The sequence below is a fragment of the Lissotriton helveticus genome, chromosome 5_1 (genome assembly GCF_964261635.1).
Source record: "Lissotriton helveticus chromosome 5_1, aLisHel1.1, whole genome shotgun sequence".
Classification (NCBI taxonomy): domain Eukaryota; kingdom Metazoa; phylum Chordata; class Amphibia; order Caudata; family Salamandridae; genus Lissotriton; species Lissotriton helveticus.
In genome coordinates, this window is record NC_136065.1 from 1927695629 (window position 1) to 1927718003 (window position 22375).

A 22375-nucleotide genomic window follows, 5' to 3' on the forward strand; every position below is an offset into this window, starting at 1 on the left:
TACAGGAAACAAAAATGCTAAAGATTTACAAAAAAAACCCATAAACAATTCTAAAAGCACTAACTCTAATGCTGCGAGACCTATTGCATTTTCAATGCTTGTGTAAATTGTCAGTTGGAAAACCTTGCTGCACATGACTTTGAAAAAGAAGCATTCACAAGAACTGCCATGTGTATTTAAATGAGGATGCAAATGGCTTCGAAAAGCAGTTTGTCACAAAGACTGCAATGTGTATTTAAATGAAGATTTAACTGTTATACACACACTCTCTCCAGCATGCGTATTCTAATTAGGTACCTCCTGCACAAAGGATTGTAGCCATCAAGCACCTGCCGATGGTGCAGCAAATTAGTCTCCAGCACATGTGCCCTCAAACTATTTAAAGCTCAAGCATACAAATGAACATTGCTTAGCTTCGTTTCCAGATGAGATTCCACTTACCTGAAGTCTCCGGTCCTGCGATCCCGAGCCGTCTTGCTTCCTGCTCTGGTTTCCTGTGGCCTTCAGCTCTCTGCGATGTCTCTCTGACTCGGCGCATCTCTTTCCAGAGGCGTTCCTTCTTCCCAGCCGCTCTCATTGGCAAGATACCTGCAGAAAAGAAAAAGAGGACAACGTTTTTGGTAAAGGCGAACCATTGTATTTTGATGAGGTAATATTTAGTTGAACCAAGCTGTTGACAAACTATTACTGTGTGAGAATTGTTTTGGAACTTGGAAAAGTTACTGAGACAAAGAGCTTGGAAATATTTGAAAAGAGACAAAGCGCTTGGAAATATTTGAAAACTTTTATTTTGAGACAATGCTGTGACATTCAGTGAACCGTTCTAAGATCAAGAAAATCGACTAAAAGATGCTACAGAGATAAATCATTTTGGAAATATTTGATAACTTCCTTTAGTGGTTTAACGTCATTCTATTATTGAATGGTATAATGTTTTTTCTAAGCCTGGGCGTAGTTTGCGAAGTAGCGCTACGTGTAGCTACGCAAAGTGCACTTCGCACTAGGTGAGCTATCCGTAGCGCTACGCGAACTGCATAGTGCGCTATTCGCGATGATTGCATAGTGCCGGATGCTTGTCCGCACTGTGCAATCATTGAAAAAACCGCATCTTGCACAGTGCGAGCTGTAGTTTTCTGCCGCTCCAGTAGATTTTTACTCGAGCGGCAGCTTTCTTAACGCGGACTCGTAGTTTCTCATCGCGAGCGGTCGTGAGCATACGCGACCACTCGCGTTGAGAATCTCGCCGGGAGGTTTATTTTCCACGCTCGCGATCAGCAACTTGATGTTGCTGATCGCGAACAAGGAAAAAGTCTCGCTGGGATGTCATTTTGCTTGCTAGCGGTCGCCAACTTGGCGTTGAGGACCACGAGCAAGCAAAAAATGACCGCTGCACTACGCTACGCGTGTTTACACTGTGCTACGTGCAATTCGCGTAGTGCGAACTAGCTCAAACTTTACAAACTACGCGAGCGTAGCATAGTGCTTTGCCCAGGGTTAGTTGTTCCCTTTATTATATTAATGTAACAGTTAAAACTGAAAAGGACATAACTTCTAATTATTATTATTTATTCACTCACAGATCTCTCGTTAATTTAAGATTGTTCACAGATTTCTACCCAGCTTATAGCAGCAAAACTCGTGTATAGCTATGTTGATTCCTTGATGTTAAGGTAATTGTTGGACTCTCAGATGTCATCAAGAGGCGCTACGTTTTCTAAAAACAGACTAAAACAGACTCCAGGCCATTACGAGCTTTTGCAGTAGCCACATTTCGGGAGAAACTGTGGCTTAGCAGGAGACTTAGACTGAAGAATGGCTAAACCATCCATTGTATTTCTTCAACTATACCATTGGTATACAGCTAAGGCATGATATACAAATAGCACCAGTACCAGCAAATACGTTATCATGATTGTGTATTCGAACTATATGTATATACATTTTTATGGATTTTTAGTAATATGGAACTGATGCGGACGTCCTTTTTTATGCATTTATGCCCTATCTACTTGACTATTCAGTTCTCTTTATTGGGGTAAAACATTGAAACAGCGTTTGTACCGGTTATATAACAAATATTCATAATGGTACTCTTGCACAATATGCACTAGCACTTCTTTCCTTCTCTACCTCTCCGTGAAGTTTTACGCCTGAGAGTATCTTTTGGAGTTCACTTTTGCGCAGTTTTTTAGTCTATTTTAGGAAGATTCTTTCCATTATGATTTCTGTAAGTTTAGCTGTTCTTTCATTTAAGGAGCTAATCAGTCGAAATGTGGAAACTGTGCTCAACAGATATTAGCCGCACGTTTTTAATAATTTTTATTAATAGTACATTCCCTTTATCTTATTCTAATGTAAAATTTAGTATGGGTTCCATTAAGTGGGAGACTCTCATTTTGATAAAGCTTTATCTTCTTTTCATTTTTAATCTATTTTTTTTATCTATTTTAACTTTTTTATGAAGATGGTACCTTATTCAATGAGTTAACATTAAGTATAGAAACATTGTTAGACATTTTATGTGTTGGCGAATCCACTACTTTGTATCTTTCGCACTTTGATGGTCATAATCAACCGAATAAAGTTTCTTGCGTGACTGACTCTCAATTGCATGCATATATTTTGTACAACAGCACACAATAGGTGAGACTCATTTTTTTTTTTTTTTTTTTAAAAGACCTTTATTGTCCAACACTTAGTGTACACAGCATCATAGCTTACAACCCAGCCGGGCCAGCAGCAGATATAGAACCTTGCAATACAAAAGGTAATAGTACACAGCTTCAAGTCCGGCAACCCTGGGGTCCGGCAGCGTATGTCAGTATTTCACATTATACCATAGCATGTATACATTCAGTATTTAGTAAGTGTGTGGTCTATGGGTTTTTCCTGTATAAAGTCAGTGGATCAAAGTGGATGTGCCGAATCTATTCTCATAAGTGGCAGCGGTGGCAGCCGTGCCTGTCATGCCTGATGGGTGTCATTAGTGAGTGCCTTTGTGCGGGCCGATATTTGGGCGGGCTCGGCGCCATATGAGGGAGTGTTGAGAGCGTTCGGCGACTACGCGCGTTTGGGGCGTGTAACTTCCCTGTGTATCCATTCTGGTGAAAAGATTTGTTCCGCACCTCAGTGCCCAGACGAGGAGTCCAAGCGTCGGTGTTCACACCCGAGGGTGTCCCGTGGTGCAAAATGGTGTAAAGCATGAAGTAGCATGTGTACGGACATGGTCTAAGGGAAGATGAAACCAAAGCAACAACTAAGTACAAAACAGGGACATGGGTTATACAGGAGGTAGGTAGGGGCAGGTATGTGTAGAGTTTGCCATAGCGTCGAGGAAGTGGAAGTCTGAGTCAGCGTGTCAATTGTGTCTTGCGGGGTAGGCAGGCAGGGGGGGCCGGGGCTCAGGAAGGTGCAAGGCGCCAGTGCAGCGGAGCTAGTAGGGGGGGGTGGGCCCATGAGCGGCCGGTGGGTGTGGCATTCCGGTGTGGGGCACGGGCCCTCGTCGCAGCGTCGCATGTGACGGTGCATCTCCGGGAGCGGGGCAGGTAATCGTCAGTGTGTGACAGGAGAGTACAAGTCAGAGAGTGCGTTGGGCCTGACGGCGACAGGAGGGTTCATGATGCATCATGTGTGTTCATTAAGGTGTCGTATCGGGGAGTAGGGGTGGCAGCACGTGTTCCTTCACGTAATTCCCTGTTCCGTACATTTCTGCAGGAAGGAGTGTAGTATGTTGTCCCATTGTTGTGCGATGGGGAATTTTCTGAGCCCCGCTGTCTCCTCCCGGTGCAGGACAGAGCTTTCAGCCCGCGCCCAATTTGTCAGCGACAGACACCAGTGTCGGAGGTGTGGGGGTGTGGCTGCTTTCCATCTCTTGGTGAGTAGTCTTTTGGCTGTGATAAGTCCAAGATCCCAGTATTTAGTCTGGACCCTATTTAGGTGTGTGCGCTTATACAAACCCAATATGCACGCTTCCCACGTGTTCGGTATGTGTTCCCTAGTGCAATGTCGGAGTATCTTGGTCACTCCATCCCAGTACTGCTGGAGGGCAGGACAGAGCCAGAGCATGTGGAGGAGATCTGCGCCTATGAGAGAGCAGCGGCCGCAGGCTGTGTCTGTTACTGAAAAGTATTTATTTATTTTGTCAGGGGTGAGATATGCGCAGTGCAGTATATAAAATTGTATGATTTTAAAACGAGGGCTGCGGGGGATGTTCACTGGGCCAGCCAGGATTATAGCCCACTCTTTGTCCGTCCAGTCCCGCCCTCTGTCTGTCGCCCATTTTTCCTTTAGGTGTACTGTCGCCGGGTGTGTATGTAGGAGAAGCGCTTGTGTTAGCCAATGAATAATGTGAGTGCCGTTGCTCATGACATGCAAGTACTGCACAAAATGGTGTGTCGGTGGCTCACTAGATATGTCCCCCCAAGCGGTGGTCAACGCACGGACGAGGGAAGCGTGTGTCAGGAACTGTCCAGCCGGGAGTGATGCATCCTCCATGAGGGTTGCAAAGGGTAGTAGGGCGCCGTCAGAGTAAAGGTCGCCCATCGTTTCCACCTCTGCGGCGATCCAGCTATCCAACTGTACAGCGGATAGGGTCCCTGCCGGCGTCGGGGTGCCTAACAGTGGTAATATCGGCGCATATGGCGTCGTAGTCCGTGTCAGGCGCAAGCAGCGGAGGAAGCATCTGCGCGCTACTGCGAGCAGTAGTTGCGGCGGTCGTGGAGTCCGAGTCAGCGGATGGAATAGTATTTGAATCTGGAACAGGGACCAAACGGTGGTATCTGTAGCCGTGTCGCTCAGATTCTCACCACCCAACCAGCTCGACACCCACTGCATTTGTGCTGCCAGATAATATAATTCCATGTTTGGAACTGCTAGTCCGCCCTCTGCAGTGGGCATGTAGAGTTTCGTCAATGCGACCCGAGGCCGACCTTTGTTCCAAACCAGGTTACGTAGCAGGACTTCAAGGTCTCGGAACACCCGGGTAGGTACATATGTTGGTATGTACGCAAAATAGTATAACAGCCGCGGTAGCACTATCATTTTAGCCAAGGCTATGCGACTAGGGACATTGAGCGGCAGCGTGTTCCAGAATCCCACTTGTGCTCTGGTAGAGGCGATCGCCCTCATCAGGTTGCCCTCCAAGATGTCCATTGGGTCTCGGTAGATGTGGATCCCGAGGTATCTGAACGTACTGGGGTACCACTGCAACCTTCCACCCCCGATGCATATGTCACATTCGGGAACGTCCGGGCTAAAGGAGTAGGCCCCCGATTTGGCCCAGTTTACTCGTAATCCCGACATTTCCTCAAAGGTGCCGAAGATGGTAGTAAGGGAGTCTGGGACGTCATTGAGGTCCTTAATGTATAAGAGTAGGTCATCGGCATATAAGGACACCACATGTAGTCTGTCCGCCAATGGTATTCCCCAGTCAGCTCCCTGCGACCGGAGCATCGCGGCTAGGGGTTCCACTGCTAGGGAGAACAGCAGGGGTGACAGTGGGCAACCCTGTCTAGTGCCCCTCCGCACTCGAATAGGGTCAGAGAGTAATGTCCCAGTGCGGACTCGGACCTTGGGCTTACTGTATAAGAGGCCGACCATCATCAGATAGTCATCCCCTAACTCAAACTTCTCCAAGACTGCTCGCAGGTAGGGCCACTCCACCGAGTCAAAAGCCTTCTCCAGGTCGAGCACAAGGCATCCTGCTCGTGGCCATCGTCTCGTGGCGTATTCCTGCAAGCGAAATAGTCGTCGGATATTATGGGATGTGTGTCTCGTCGGTACAAACCCGTTTTGGTCATGATGTACCAACGTAGGAACCATGGGGGCCAGCCTGCGGGCTAGGGCGGAGGCAAGAATCTTGTAGTCTGTGTTCAAAAGTGCGAGAGGGCGGTAAGAGCCCATCTGCGTGCCATCTCTGCCAGGCTTGAGTAAGGAGACAAGCGTCGCCTCATTAAGGGTCGGGGGCAGGGCGAAGTTATCGGCAGCCGCGGAGTACATCTTCACCAGGTGTGGGATCAGGATGTCTGAGGCGGCCTTATAGAACTCGGCCGGTAAGCCGTCCGGCCCCGGGGTCTTACCGTTCGAGAGGTTAAAGATGGTGTCGCGGAGCTCCTCGGGGTCCAGTGGTGCTCCGAGGTCATCCTGTTGTGCCGCTGTCAGGGTAGGCAATCGTATGGCAGAGAGATAGTCCATAATGGCAGGTAGCGGAACATGGAGTCGGGAGTGGTATAGGCCAGTGTAATGTTCCGTGAACGCCTCATGTATTTGGCGCTGAGAGTATAGTGACCTGCCATCTCCGGCTTGTATGGTCGATATTGGAGCCGATCGGTCTTCCCGTGCGATCAGCCAGGTCAGCAATCTACCTGGTCTGTCACCTTGTCTGTGGATCCGAGCAGAGTGTGCCGCAAAGTTAACACTTTTCAGACGGTCTATTAGGCGGTCATGCTCCGCCCTAGCAGTGGTCAGTCTGGCGTCCGCACCCCCCCCCCGCAGGGCATTCGAGGTCTAGTAGTTCCGATTCCAGTCTTGTCAGGTCTCGTTCAATTTAGCGTCTCATGTGTCCCTGCGTTCCCAGGCAGAGTCCCCGTGTCACCACTTTGAAAGCATCCCACTCGGTTTGGGGAGAGGACGCTGTGCCAGCATTTAGTTCAAAGTATTGGGCCGATTGTGTAAGCAAGGATTCTCGGAATGTCGCGTCAAGTAAGAGGTCTGGTTGGAGGCGCCAGGTGGGAATGGGAGGATGCGGGGCGTCCCATGCAATGGTCAGTGTGTGAGGGTTATGATCCGAGTGGGTGCGGCCCATGTATTGAGAATCTAGGACTAGCGGAAGGAGGTCAGGGGAAACCATGTATCTGTCCAGGCGGACATGTAGGGCATGCGCGCCTGACCAATAGGAGTATGTGCGTGTCGTGGGGTTGCGGGTCCTCCATGCGTCTTGTAGGCGCCATTGTTGGGCCCAGTTGAGGAGAGCCTTCGTCGTGACGTGTGCCTGAGCGTTAGGTGGGGGAGCAGTGGACCTGTCTAAGTGTATGTCCAGGACACAATTATAGTCTCCTCCAAGGATCCACGGAAGCCCATGCCAGGGCGCCAGTGCCGTGGAAAGGCAGTCGAGGAAGCCCCCCTGCTCAGTGTTAGGGGAGTATATGGAGGCCAGTACCACCGGGTGTCCATCAAGTCTGCCTCTCACTATCACGTACCGGCCTCCCGCATCTATCTGTGTATCCATGTCCGCCCAAGGTGTCCCCGGCCTTATCCATATGAGTGCCCCACGGGCATAAGATGAGTATTCAGTGGCATAAATTTGTCCGCGCCATCTCCTACGCAGCGCGTGGACCTCAGCCTTGTTTAGATGAGTTTCCTGTAATAAAACTACATGGAATTTATGGCGACGTAAATATGAGTATATTTGGTAACGTCTCGATGGTGTGTGCATCCCTCTCACATTCCATGTGCAGATCTTAATCTCAGCCATATGCACTGTCTTGGTAGGAGGCATCCGCCTCTCCCGTCACCCACCCTCCAGGCAACCGCTTCCACAAGTTACCCCGCCTCCCCCTCTCACCCCCCGCAGACACAAACGCCGACATTTCTATCCAGGGCATAGGCCGTACTCTGATGTGGGGAAAGAGGAATGCAACTGGGTTTGCAAACAGTGCTAAACAGCAGTAAATACCAAAAGGTCGGCAACGGAATATGTCGCCGTCCAAACACGCCAATAGGGCGAAATATTAACGTTCAAGTCTAGGGGGCAGCTTGAGCTAGGTATCAATAAGGCAGTTCTCCAATGTCTAACCAAGTGAGATCGATTTGTCTGTTGCCCTTCCCCGGGCCACAAACGAGTCCCGCCTGATAGTCAAATGCGGCAGTCAAATAGGCCATGTCCTCATCAGAGGCGGTTTAGTCTCCGGGTGACTATGCACACATCAGTGAGAGAGACAAACTGTACCCCCCGATTGTGCGGGGTAGAAGCTCGTCCACGTGTTATGGATGATTGAGATAACAAACCCACCCCCACGGTGCCCTCTCAGCGTCCATACCTGTGGGTGGGTACTCACTGCGCTAGAGCTTCTCTGTCTGTTCCCAGGGCGGCTAGAGGCTTCCCCAGCTGCAGCCGCAGCCGTTGCATCTCAGTGACCGGTCGTCCATGAGTCTCACCTTCGCCGCCCCGGTGTTAGCCGTTGGTTGCATGTGTCATGTTTCAATGGGCATATCAGCCGTTTGTGGCGTGACCTCCGGAAGCTCCACCGATAGTTGAGAGTCTGGAATCCCGTAAATAGCTTCATCGTCGCTTTGAGCCATCTGCGGGCTCGTGGCTTGAGCATTGTCTGAGGTCGGAGAAGCACTGAGTTGGGAGACCCTACGGAGAGCGTCCCGTTGTTCCTGGAGCATTTGGTCCAGCGGCGGGGAGTGGTGAGTCGTATCGTCCGGGCGGTCGTTCGCGTGGCCTCTGTTCCTGCGTCTGCGTCGCGGTCCTCGCCCTCGGGGTCGCGTCTCAGGATGGTGTGCATGTCTCGGCGCTGTGTCCGTTCCGCTATCGAGCCAGTCGCTCACCTCCACAGGGTTGTTAAAGAAGTAGGTTTTGTCTCGTGCCACTACCCTCAGTTTTGCAGGGAAGAGTAGAGAGTACTTGAGGCCTGCTCCCCGTAGTCGACGCTTCACTTCCAGGAAATCATGGCGTTGGCGTTGTACTTGTATGGTGTAGTCAGGGAAGAACATCACCGTGGTGTTATCGATCCGGACCTCTCCGAGCCGCCTGGTTTCCCTTAAGATAGTGTCTCTGTCACGGTAGTTCAGGACCTTGAAGAGTAGCGGCCTCGGGTTGGAACCGGTAGTGTGAGGTCTCGTGGGTACTCGATGCCCTCGCTCCACCACAAACTGCGGCGAGAGTGTGTCCTCAGGTAATAGCTCACGTATCCAGTCTTCCACACGTTGAGTCGGTCTGGCACCTTCCCATTTTTCCGGGACACCGACGAGTCTGATGTTGTTGCGTCTCGCCCTCCCTTCCGCGTCCTCGGCTCTGTCCTCTAGGAATTCTACCCTGTTCAGGAGATCTTGTACTTGCTTGTCAGTTTGTGAGACTTTGGGGCCAAGATCATGCACCGTTCCCTCCAGCACCTTAGTGCGATCAGCCAATTTCTTGTGGTCATCGCGCAGGTGGGTAAGGTCTATGGCGACACTGTCTATTTTAGATTCCAGGGACGTCCTGGTCTGTTGGAGGGATTGTTCCAAGTGTTCCATGGCAGCGAGCATGCTATCCAACCGTGATGTAACCTGGTCAGCCGCCATCTTGCGTAATGTCTTGTCTGATTTTCCCTTCGGCGGGGCTCCTCCGGTGCCAGTGCGGGTTCTCACTCCTCCGGACATATGCGAGGTGACTCTACCGGTAGCAAAGCCAGGGGGCGGGGTAACCGTCGACCCCAGGTCCAGCCGTGTCGTTAGAGCACAGGGGGGGTGCTCCCGGCACCTGTATCCGCGGGGCAGCGCAGCTTGTCCTCTATGCGTTTCCCACGTGAGAGGTGGGCCTGTGGAGCGGCGTGTTGTGTCAGGCCGCCAATCCCAGTCTCAGGTATCGTGGGCCTCCCGCTGGTTGCCGGGCCCCCAGGTGAGCCCGATCCCACAGTCTCAGGGGCCGCAGGTCTATTCTAGGCCAGTAGGAGGGGCCAGCCTGCGGTTTGTGGTCACTGGGGAGTCCGGGGACACTAAGCGCGGCTAATGCTCACCGTCAACTGATCGCCCAGAGCAGTGTTGTTGCGATCCAGTGGCCCCCCCAAGGAACAATCAGCGCAGCTTTCGGTGTGGGCCCACAGTGTGCTTCCCAGGTCTGCCCGCTGCACTATGATGTAGTGGGGGAGGTGGGGGGTCCCAATCCAGTAGTTTCCCCCCCCACACAGGTCGTCCAGTGAGGAGGCGCTGTGGTCAGCGGGGTATGGGCACTGTCTACACGTGTGTGCAGCCGGTGTGGGCCGGTCGCCGTGGATATCAGCTCCTCCGCGTGGCTCCGGGCTTGTCCATGGAGGGAGCGCCAGCGGTTGGGGGGGGTTGCAGTTGTCTCCCCGATTCAGGCAGGCAGGGCCCTCCTACCTCCGCCTCCGGTCTGCACTCTAAGCGCCGGTCTCGCCTCCGCAGGCGCTCGGGCCGCCGGCCCGCCCACTGCACCACAAGTCCGGGCGTCTTCTGCCTCGCTGTGTTGTTCCGCCGGGAAGCAACTGGCCAGGTCTCCCGTGTCCGCTCCGCCGCAAGGGGAGAGGGGCAGCCGCCAGCGAGCCCAGGCAATTTTCAGGTCCTAGGCCCCGAGCGCGGCCGCCACCCCGGGTCTCGCCATAGGACTCAGGTAGTGGGCCTCCGCCTCGGGCCCCCGCTGTCACCGCTGTCGGTCAAGTGGCGCCAGGAGCTCTCCAGTTCATCCGCAGCGCAGCGTCTGGGCAGGGAGCCCGACACCCACGGCCCCGTCTTCGGCCGCCGCCAGCGCAGGGCCTCCGGCTCACCTGCGATGTCGCCACATGTCCCCTGGCAACCGCGCTCGGCTCCACTCCGGCAGGGAGGGAGGGGGGCACAGGGAGCAATCCGGCTGGGGGCCCCCGGGGGTCCGTCTCCAGCTGGGGTCGGATGTTGTCAAGTCCGGATCACAGGCCACGTGGCGGGGCCCAGACTCACGGCCCAGTCCCCATCCTCACGCAGATCTCTTCGCCGGTCGCACGGCAGCGAGCCCCGCCTGCGAGCTCCAAGAAAGTCCGGTGCTTTGGTGGTGGATCTCCAAATCGAAAGTCGGCCAGGATGCCGAGAATAGCTGTCTGGCGGTCCGCCTGCAGTTTCAGGCGGTTTCGACGGTAATTAACGGATAATTAGCCCGGGGAAGGGGAGGCTCAGCTCGGAGCTCTACCCGGGTGCTGCCGTCCTCATTGCGCGCCTAGCCACGCCCCACACAATAGGTGAGACTCATGGTGTTTAATTATGTTTCTTTTGTTGCCAAAAGGTACTATAACATATTTGGTGACATTTCAGAAGTCAGTAATTGAACAATCGTGAACCTCACTAACAGCCAGTTCGAGTTCCCAGAAGATTCCAGTTCGTATCCTGAAGCAGCTGGCAGCCTTGTTTTATTTCTCTTGTTTTGTTTCTTTATCCATATCCCCTTTCCCCCAGGGAGATCGTAACAGTTTGATGCATAATAAAATCATCATTCTCTGTGGACTTTCAGAGGGATTTGAGAACAGTCTTTCACCAAATGGCACCGCCTGGATTTCAGGTGAGTGGCTATCTTGACAGAAAGCTATGGTACAAGAAATAGAATTCCTTTCGGGTGACAGCCATGGATATCCCTTTTTATCAAAGAAGTACACCAGATCTTTCTCAACCGCAGTCATTCAAGCGTTGCATGAGGAAATGCAACAATTAAAACAAGAAAACGCAACACTAAGAGAGGCAGTTACAAAAGCAAAACCAGATTTTACACAAAGGAGGGATACTACTGTAAAAGAAAAACACCCAATTTTAGTCCCTCCTAAATTTGGAACAAATACCTTTGCAGCACCTAGTTAAGGTCATTCACATGCAAATACAAATTTGCAAGTCACTGTTATGACACCTAGTCCAGTACCCTTGGCTAATCTAGAAGGCTTTTGTGGGGATAGTGCCCAATTTGCCACCTTTATAAGTCAGTGTCAATTACACTTTCTCTGCAAACCACGTGCGTTTCTCACAGATACTACCAAAATAGCATTTATCATCTCCTACCTTGGAGGTGTGGCGGCCAATTGGTCCATTCCTTTTATTGAAAATCATGATCCAATATTACATAATTTTGCAACCTTCAAAGAAACCGTGACTAAATTGTTTGCCAGACACACTTTTATGCAGTCAAGTGATAACAAGCTATTACATTTACACCAGGGATAAAAAGACATCCTTACATATATTACCAATTAATTTGTTTAATCACAGAAACACAATGGCCCGAGGAAAAATGTTCTTCATTATTTTATAGGTGACTTAGAGATGAATTAAAGGATTCCTTTGCCCATATTGTAGCTCTACCTGAAGATTGCTCCAGTTTGATCGATTTAGTTAGATCACGGATTAAGTGAGCGTAGGTATGATAAACCCAGAGGAGAGCCTAGATTGGTGGTTATTAAAAGTGGCAAAAAGGAGAACAATGATAAGGGTAATGACATAGAACCCATGCAGATTGGAAGAGAAAGAGAGGAGCAGAAAAGGAAATTTGTGTTTATATTGTGGCAAGGCTGGCCATTTTGAAAAGGATTGCCCGATTAAGCCTAAGAAAAAGAAGACCATAGCAAGTTTAGAAACCAAACTAGAACATCTGGAAAACTAATACTCTCTGAGAATTCAGAGATCGTTTCTTCGAGAGATCCAGAGCTAAAGATCTCCAAATATATAACTATTGTGGTAAATAGAGTTCCAAGACACATGACTATTAGGGTAACCTGTATCCTTTCAGCTAAAAAAGACACAGCATATCTGTTCTAATAGATTTGGGAGCAACTTGTAATTTCTTCGATCTGGCTTTAGCTAAATAACTCGGAATAGCCAGGGCCGTTTCTGCCATTAGGCAAGACTAGGCGGCTGCCTAGGGGGGCAAAAGGGCTAGGGCGGCAAAATGGGGAAACATTTTTTTAATTTGAACCTTCGAAAGAAAAAAGCATCTTGCTGCTACTGAGTACGTTACCACTTACGAAAATCACATTCGCGCCTCCGGCCTTCCACCAGATCACACGGGAAGAGCATCTAGGATTCTTCAGGGCAAGTGACAGCCATCCGAGCCAGGATCTTCTGCTTAGTGCTTGATCAGGCTCTCTTTGTGCCTTGTGTGTGAAGATGGAAAAAGGAGGCGATAACAGCCGTAGCAACAAGAGGTACTGATGTTTAATCTCAGAGTTATTATGAATCTATTGTCTCTGGACATCGGCCGCTGTCTCTTGCAAATATACGATTCTGCATCAAACAGAGCTGGGTGTTGATTTGCTTGTGTCCTGTTACTTACGCTGCGAGGGAGGGGGGGGGGGGGGCGCTGAAGCCCTTTGAGCCCTATGGGCGTTGGGTGCCTTACCTAAGAGCTGTCCAGACCAGAAGGTCACTTGTGCGCCACAATGACCTGCAGGGGTCTCATGGCGCTTAAACAATCCTCCACTTGCGGGAGGGAGGGGGGCGGATGAGCTCTCCCAAGGAAGGGCTACAACAAAATAAACTAACACATCAGAGGCCCCCAGGACCCTGCCCTGCTCACCTCCCATCCTAATACTTTACACTGCCCCTGGGTGTGCTTTCTCCCACCGGAGTCTAAACTTCCAGTCATAGGCTCAAGATAGCATGACGTAGCATTGAGGGCCGCGGACAGTGGTGAGGGACCCACATTTCACCATTAGACATTCATTTCAGGGGTCACCTGGAGAGGATGTGGCTAAACGACTAGAGCGGCCGATTTTAAAGCTGGGGAACCGGGTTCGAGTATTGGCAGGGATGCGCAACACCGTGTGATTCTGGGCAAATCACGTAATCTTCCCGTGCCTAAAAATTTATGTGTCCGTCTGTAACCCAACTGGTACTCACGTAGACCCCTCAACGAGGAGTGCAGCAAAGACAGAAGCTGGCAGAGTGCGGCTGTATCAGGGCAGAGGCCTCGTCCTGGGCCGAGGTCTAGAAGACATAAAAAGAAGCCCTTCCAGAATCTGTTCAAGGTCACCTACCAAGGGTCAAAGGTCAGCTGCACCTGCGATAGTACAGGAGCACCTCCTGTAAGGGACGATGCTCGGGTAGGAATGGGCACAAGAGCATTTTTAATGTGTGAATGAATAAATGGATGAATGAGTGGAATTAGTGCAATGTGTCTGTGGGAATGGGTATAGTTGGAAGAATGAAAGTAAGCTAGAGTGCCTTCATGAGAGGTCGCATAAGACCATGTTACGATAGTAATTACCGCACTAATACTGTTCTTCCTTCTACCACATTCGCAAACATCTATTTTGCACGAGTGCATGTATGGGAACAACGCAAATGGCCAGAATGCGAGAAGCCGCTGTTTGCGGCATTTGTTTTTTGCACTGATTTTTAGCACACAATATAGCACCAAATGCCGGTTTTGCAGAATTCCTCCTAATTTTGCAGTTTCCCCAAAAGTTCACGATAATATGCAGATACAAATTTTGCAATTTTTCATAAAGTTAACCCAGTCTTTCCTCGGCTGACAAAATTAACACTACTGAGTTGGGTTATATTACTAATTATCTGCAGCGAGGGGCTGTTGCAAAAAGCGCTGCACAGAAAAAAAACTGTTGAAAGAAGAGGGGGTTTCTTTACAATGTCGCTCTACATCACCAAATGTTTATTTTTTCATTTGTTAGAGACCCCCAACGCATCTCCTCCTAGAAGTGTCAATTGGTAGGCACTTTATTAGGGCAATAAATGTTTTTTGCTTTTGTTTGGGGGGATTGCTGGCAGTAGGCAAAAATAATATTGCATTTCGTACGTAGGCGTTGCATGTGTTCATGCGTGCTTGGCGGAAGGTTAAGTTGTTTCTGGTTTTGAAAACCAGTTGTACTTGACGCCTCGGTGGTATTTAAGACTTTCGCTGCGGCGGCTATTCCGCCGCAGCGATAAGAGGGCAGGGGGGCCGCGCGGCGCGCCCATGCTGGTGACGGAACTGCTCCGTCACCAGTCTTGGTTGAGCTGTGCTCATGACAGAGCGGTTCCGTCATGGCCCCGCCCGCTCAATAGAATGCGCCGCGCAGCCGCGTCGGGCGGGCCATGACGGAACCGGTCCGTCATCAGCACAGCGCTACCGCGGCTGATGACGGAGCGGTTCCATGATCAGCGTGGAAGGAGTTAAAGACAAGGCTCTATTGGGCATCGTGTACATAGTTCTGGGAGTGTATGGCTACCATAACGGTCTGACCTGGGCCTTTCGTTGAGGTCGTTTGCAGGACTGTTGTGATCGTGTTTCCTGATAGTAAATGAGAGTAACATAGAAGGGTTCAGCAGTAGAGGGTGTGCCTCTCTAGTCTGGATGATAGGGGGAGAGAGTGATGGTAATAAAAGGGAGGGGGCGGCATTTTTCAAATCTCGCCTAGGGCGGCAAAACACCTAGAAACGGCCCTGGGAATAGCCCACGTCCCAAATGAAGAACCAGAACCTGTGATAGCAGGATGGGTCTGCCCTCTCCTCTGGTCTTATTCGTTTTCATATAGAACCAAAAATGTGGTTACTGTTTCTATAAGGACACTATTACTGTTCACAAAGAAAAAGAATAGGGGAGAACAAAGGGATCTAGGCTCTGACCTCACAGATAGACACAATCAAAGATATTGTCTCTTGTTGTCCTCACACATCCCGAGGGATGTCATGTTTCATCATTGGGCTTTGCTCCTTGTCGGGCTGGCGTTGCAATGCCCTACGGGTCCCCTGAAGGGTCACTTTGACGGAGATTTTTTAATTACGCCGTATGATGAGCGAGGCTGTGAGACTTTCCAGCGAAAGGGAGGGTGAGTGAGAGGGTGAGTGAGTGACTGACTCAAACTGGCTAGGGGATACCCTAAAGGCTATTTATGTCAGGTTTCCCTGAAAGACTTAAAAAAACTTTAGGTTGTGTGTTACTGGCTGGGTAATGATGTACCCCAGTAACGTTCTAGTCGACATGTTTTGTGCCTTTCAGTGGTCAAATAGATTCCCAGCGCTTCATCAGGACCAAAAAGGAAATTGTGAGAAGTGAAACGCAAAAAAGTAAATAAATAAAGAACCCTATATTAAAAGTAGAGTGGTTCCCCTAGTGAAAACTACAGGGTGGCATCAGCTCAAATGATGGCCGCTTTTGTTGCAACCTAGATAAGAGAAGAGAAGATAAAAAACACAGACAAACATGAAAACGTAATTACTGTATAGTTCTCAATGGTGATATGATTGATGGCATCTCAACTCAATCATGTACTCTCTTGCAGGGCAGGAGAGAGGTGTTGTGGGCGCCTTGGTAGGGTGTAAAGTAAAGGCACCAGTTATATACACTCAGTGCACACGTTCACTTAGGTGGATCAGCGCAAGAGCCACAACGCAGTTCACACTCATTTACATCACACGGCAGCCGGTATAGCCCCCCCCTAACAGGTAGTAGGTGTGAGGTATTGCCCGTGGTCTCGACCATGACATTATGCATTCTTACCCATTGGTAGATAAAAGATTGCTCCACAGGCTCTTGCATGCCCGTCCACACCGTAATAGGCTGTGGTTTGTAGTGGGGGAGAGAAAAGAAGAACAAATGGTATTAAAGCGGTTGCACGGGAAGCCGCTACTGAAGTGCCAGTTTGGGCAGGATCGCCCGGTAGCCACAGGTGGGAGACCAGAGGTAGTGTACTCATGGTTTTAGATGGGTGCACTCTGCTGCATCACCTATCCTCGCATGCGTGCCAGCATATTGGTTGGCGTGTCCACCGGTCCCCATGATATAGCTGGGTGCCTGACGTCCGGGTGCCTGACTTCCGGTGGGCGTGGCTTGTTATTTTTACAAGCGTGAGTGGGCGCCATCTTGTAATGGTAAATCTTATTGTGTGGTCCCATACACTAGTTGAAGGGCATTTGAACTAATAACTCCAAGAATATATCAGAGTTCTAGGTGCAGGGTGGGGCCGGTACTAGGGGTGATCCTAATATACAGAGAGTTTTTTTTGTTAGAGTGTGTGATGATCTGAGTGTGTGATAGTCTGATGGGCAGCAGCAAAGGCTGCCATAGAATGACTAGTAGAATAAATGTGCTATGCCACAACCGGAATAAAACAGATAAAGCCCCGGTCAGTAGGCTGTTAAAATATTTAAGGAAAGGCAAGCCCTGGTGTGTCCGCTCTGCAAGGATTTCACACTGTCAAGTCCTTTGGGTCAAAATAATATCCACAGGATATTGTCATTTAGTTCCTACTAGTGGGTCTGAAGGCGTGGTACCCAGCGTTGTTCGTGTCTCAGTAGGGCTATGTTACTCTAAGTCGGATTAGATTCTAAGATAGCACACTTGATATCATCAGCAGTGGGTTTCTTTTCAATAAAGTGGTTTCCTATTCTGGTGGAGATGAGTCCGCATCGTATTGTGCTCTGGTGTTCGCTGATCCTGATTTTGACTGGTCTGCTGGTCATCCCTATGTAGAGGAGTCTACATGGGAACGAGATAAGATAAACACAATTTTTGGTGTTACAGTTACGTGTTGTCTTTGTTCCCATGTGAAATTCCCCAATTGCAGTGACTTGGTGTGTTTGGTGGCTGCACAAGGGTTGCAGGTTCTGCAAGGATAATGGCCAGTTACTGGCGGCAGGTTCCAGAGGGCATTGTTCCCTGGTTTCTTGTGGGGACGTGGTTGTGTGTGTACCAATTGGTCCCTAATGTTAGTTGTCCTCCTGAAGGCAAACCTAGGTCGTGTGATGTTCAAAGAGTCCATGTTTAGGATCTTCCAATTCCATAATATGATGTGTTTTATCTGGTTGGAAAGGAGCGTGAAAGTAGTCACGCAAGTCATCGCATCTTCCTTTTCACATACTCTATTTCCAGTAGGACTTTGCGGTTATTGCGTGCTCTTTTCATGGCTTTTCTCAGAACATTAGTAAGGATAATTCCTACTCTCCAAGTAGGTGGTAAGAGCTACTGCTTGTGAGTCATAGTCAGTAAGGGAGCTGAAGTGTTTCCGGATCCTCAGATTTTCTCAAAGGGCCTTGGGATGGTGACTGTCAAAAGAGAGGAGACTATTGCAGTCAGTTTCACTTTTGTATGTTTTCGTGTGTAGGCGTCCTTGTTTCGAAGGAGATCAGGAGATCTAGAAATGGAAGTTCATTCCTGGACTGATATTTTGTAAAGTGTAAGTATGGATTCAGGTTATTGATCCAGTCGTTAAATCTCAGGTAACTTTCTTCGGTACCCTCCCAGAAGATGATGATGTCATCGATATAATGTGTCCATGTCAGGAGATTCTCCTGGAAGGGATTGGAGTCAGTAAAGATGTGTTGGGACACGAAGTGTCCCATGTATAGGCCTTCCAGGCTCGGCGCAAAGGTACTTCCAATGGAAGTACCTTGTATTTGATGATATAGATTGGTTTTGTAGATGAAGTAGTTGTGCATTCCAATATGAACCCCACAGGTGTGTTAGTGGGGGTCTCTATTGTCTGTAGTAGGTTTTCCACTACTGAGATTGTGGCGTCTTGAGGAATGTTCGTGTAAAGTGCTTCCACGTCCAGAGTCATCAAGAAATTGATTTCCTCAGTGTTGTCTGCATTGATTTCCGCAATCAGGTTGAGGACGTCCCTCATGTCCTTCAGGTAGGAAGGTGTCGTATGGACCAGGGGGCGCAGGAAGAAATCGCTCAATTGGCTCAAGGGTTTCAGAAGAGAGCCAATCCCCGAGATGATGGGGCGTCCTGGTGGTCGAAGAATACCCTTGTGTATCTTCGGTAGCAGATAGAAGTAAGGTATATTGGGGGAGGTTTTGATGAGAAAGGCTGATTTGTGTGTAGAGATCCATTCCTGTGTCACTGCCTTATTGACTGCGATCTTGATATGGGTGAGCAAGGTCTTGGTGGGGTCAGTTACCAGTCTCTTGTAGTACTTGGTATTGACTAGCTGGTGGAGACATTCTTGCTCATAGTCGCTGGTGTTCATTATTACTGTGGCACCACCTTTGTCAGCTGGTTTTATAATGATGGTCTCGTCTTCTCTGGGCGTGGAGATGGCTTTTCTCAGTTTTTTCTGATAGATTGTTGTACGTTTTCTTCTGTTCCAGTCCATTAACTTCTTTTAAAACTGCCTTCTCAAAGGTAAGCACTTCACTGAGTACCATGGGGGTCGTGCATGTACATTTAGATGGTGTTCTGAGTCCAGTGTCTTCTCTTTCAGGCATCGCTCTGTCCTTGAAATAGAATTCAAGTCGTATCTTCCTGAAAAGTTGATGTAGTTCTCCATTAAGTTTAAAGTTATCCTCCTTAGGAGTTGGTACGAACCCTAGTCTTTTCTTGAGTAGAGAGGTTTCGTGAATGGAGAGGATTCTGTCAGAAATGTTGACGATCAGTTTTTTTTGTTAGTTTGGCTCCTTGTTTGTCATTGTGTGTTGTCGTCCTGCCACTGGACCTGTTTTTTGTTGTTGCCTCTTCTTCCTCTGCCTCTGCCCCTGCCTCTGTTCCAAAAAGAAGGAGGAGGGTGTTGAAAGAAGGGGGATTAAAATCCTTTTTGGGGTCTTAGATAGCCTGGGTACCAAATGAATGCATGTGTTGGATATGGCTGGTTAGGGTATCCATACATGGTTGGTGGAGGGAAGAGAAGTCCCTGTCTACCTCCATTTTTGATCCAACTGTCATTGCTCAAATCATTGTGGGAAGAGCGGTTGGATCGTTTCGACGTTGTTGATCCATCTTCCGAGGATACATCGCTTCCAGGTGGTTGATAATTCTCCTTTGTGTAGGGGTATATATTTTTTTATCGAACCTCCTAATGTCCTTCTGAAGTTTATGAATTTTCTGTTGCCTCAGATAATCTTGGTATTTAACTCATCTCCGCGTTGATTTCTGCCAAGCGTGTTTTGTATGCAGAAATGCTGATTCCTGTTTTCAGTCCGTTTTCCGCTATGTTGATCCTGATAAATAGGGTGTCGGATAGGCGTTTAGCCATGCTGATGATGAGGACTAACCAGTCGCGTGTACATTACCAGGCTATCTTGGCTCCATTCATGCCTGAAGATAAGGTAGTCTAAAAAGATGTGGTGCCGTGGTTACTATCAAGCCATTCGGGGCCAGGTTGGCCCTCAACTATTCTGTCATCCCTGCTCCATGTAGAGCTATCTTCACTTGTTGTTTCTTGAGAGATGCAATGGAGTTCCAATCCCTGTGGCTGCTAATGGCTGCCTTATTTCCCTCTGTGTCAAGCAACAAGGGTGTTTTCAAAATTTCTGCCACAATGCCTTCTCCGAAGCGAAGCCCCGGATTTTTATTCATGATGAATCTGGAGGTGTAGCTGTGTATCGTAAGTGAAAGGGTACAAGAAGAGAGTAGGTAAAGCTGAAGAGTAGTCCCTCGGCTGAGCCGCAGTGCTAATGTCTATAAATCAAAAAGGAAGGGGACTAGGAGCTAGTTGAGGTCCAGTACCCGTGCTCCGCGTAGTAGTATAAACCAAAAATTGAGTTACTGTCCCTATAAGGACACCATTACTATCCACAAAGAAAAAGAATAGGGAAGAACAAAGGGGTCTACGTTCTGATCTCACAGATAGAGACAATCACAGATATTGTGCCTTGTTGCGTTCCCACATCCCGAGGGATGTCATGCTTCATCATTGGGCGTTGCTCCTCATTGGGCCATGCTGGAATGCCCTAAGGGTCCCCCGAAGGGTCACTTTGGCGGAGATCTTTTAATTACGCTGTATGATGAATAAGGGTGTGAGACTTTCCAGTGAAAGGGAGGGTTCGTGAGAGGGTGAGTGACTCACTGACTAAAACTGGCTAGGGGATACTTTAAAGGCTATTTAATATGTTGGTTCCCCTGACAGACTTAAAAAACCCGTAGGTTGTGTGTTACTGGCTGGGTAATGATGTACCCCAGTGATGCTTAGGTCGACATGTTTCACGCCTTCAGTGGTCAAAACGATCCCCGACGCTTCATCAGGACCAAAAAGGTAATTGTGGGAAGTGAAAAGCAAATGAGTAAACAAATAAAAAAACTCTATGTTATAAGTAGAGCAGTTCCCCTTGTGAAAACTACAGGGTGTTGTCAGCTCAAATGATGGTCGCTTCTGTTGCAACTTAGATAAGTGAAGAGAAGATAAAAAACACAGACGATACACAGACAAACATGAAAACATAATTACTGTATAGTTCCCAATGGTGAGATGATTGATGGCATCTCAATCCAATCATTTACTCTCTTTCAGGGCAGGAGAGAGGTCCTGTAGGCACCTTGGTAGGGTGTTAAGTAAAGGCTTCAGTTATATACACATGTTAGTGCACATGTTCACTAATGTGGATCAGCGCAAGAGCTACAAAGCACAGTTCACACTCATTTACCTCACACAGCAGTCGGTATAGCCCCCGTAACGGGTAGTCGGTGCGAAGTATTCCCAGTGGCCTCGACCGTGACATTCTATGCACTCTTACCTATTGTTATCTAAAAGATTGCTCCATAGGCTATTGCATGTCCGTCCGCACTGTAACAGGCTGTGGTTCATAGTGGGGGGAGAAAAGAAGAACAAATGGTTTTAAAGCGGCTCTGCGGGAAGCCTCTGCTGAAGTGGCAGTTCCGCAGGATCGCCAGGTAGCTACCGGTGGGAGACCAGAGGTAGTATACTCACAGTTTCAGCTGGGTGCACTCTGCTGCATCACCTACCCTCGCATGCGTGCCTGATGTTGGTCGGCGTGTCCATCGGTCCCCATAATATAGCTGGGTGCCTGACGTCCAGGTGCCTGCCTTCGGGTGGGCGTATCTTGTTATTTTTACGCATGTGCACCTGCGCCATCTTGTAATGGTAAATCTCATTGTGTGGTCCCAATATACTAGTTGGGGGGCATCCGAACTAATAACTCCAAGAATATCTTAGAGTTCTAGGTGCAGGGTGGGGCCAGTACTACAGGTGATCTTATTAATATACAGAGACTGAGTGTGTGATATCTGAGTGTGTGATGGTCTGATGGGCAGCAGCAAAGGCCGCCATGGGATGACTAGTAGAATAAATGTGCCGTGCCATAGCCGGAATGAAATAGATAAAGCCCCGGTTGGTAAGCTGTTAAAATATAGGAAGGGCAAGCCCTGGTGTGTCCGCTCTGCAAGGATTTGTGTGTTGCACAGGAGATATTGTATACAGGGTGTCACACTGACAAAGTCCTTTGGGTCATAGTTCTATCCACAGGATATCGTCATTCTGACCCTCTTGTGGGTCTGAAGGCGTGGTACCCAGCGTTGTTCTTGTCTCAGTAGGGCTATATTTCTCCAAGTCTGGTTGGATTCTAAGATAGTCCATGCCCCAAAAGAAGAACCAGAACCCGTGAGAGCAGTGGATGGGTCTGCCCTCTCCTCTGGCCTTATTCATTTTTTTACAGAACCACTAACCTTGGTTTGTGAGAACAGTCATACCGAACAAACAATTTATTACCTAATTGACACGCCCACGTTTGGAGTAATCCTTGGTATACCCTGGATAGAACATCACAACCCAAAAATAGACTAGGTATTGCTAACTGTGACATTAGATTAATATTTTTGCAGAAAACACTGTTATCAAGAAACACCTGACCCTGATTCTCTTTTACATTGTGCTGCAGTGCAACCAAATGCTAACTCTTCTGTATCCACATTACCACAAGAATAGCAAGACTTTTCAGATGTGTGTGATCCAGTTCATGCAACAAAATTGCCTCC

The 22375-nt window shown here is 48.9% G+C and overlaps 1 protein-coding gene across 3 annotated transcripts in view; it reads right to left on the minus strand.

Moving 5' to 3' along the window:
* IGF2BP1 (insulin like growth factor 2 mRNA binding protein 1) overlaps positions 1–22375 on the minus strand; it is a 1614238-nt gene that overhangs the window by 459976 nt on the left and 1131887 nt on the right. For all 3 annotated transcript variants that reach the window (XM_078645534.1, XM_078645532.1, XM_078645535.1), the window contains one exon: positions 442–588. In XM_078645534.1, the coding sequence (XP_078501660.1) occupies positions 442–588 (147 nt within the window). The remainder of the gene's footprint in view (positions 1–441; positions 589–22375) is intronic.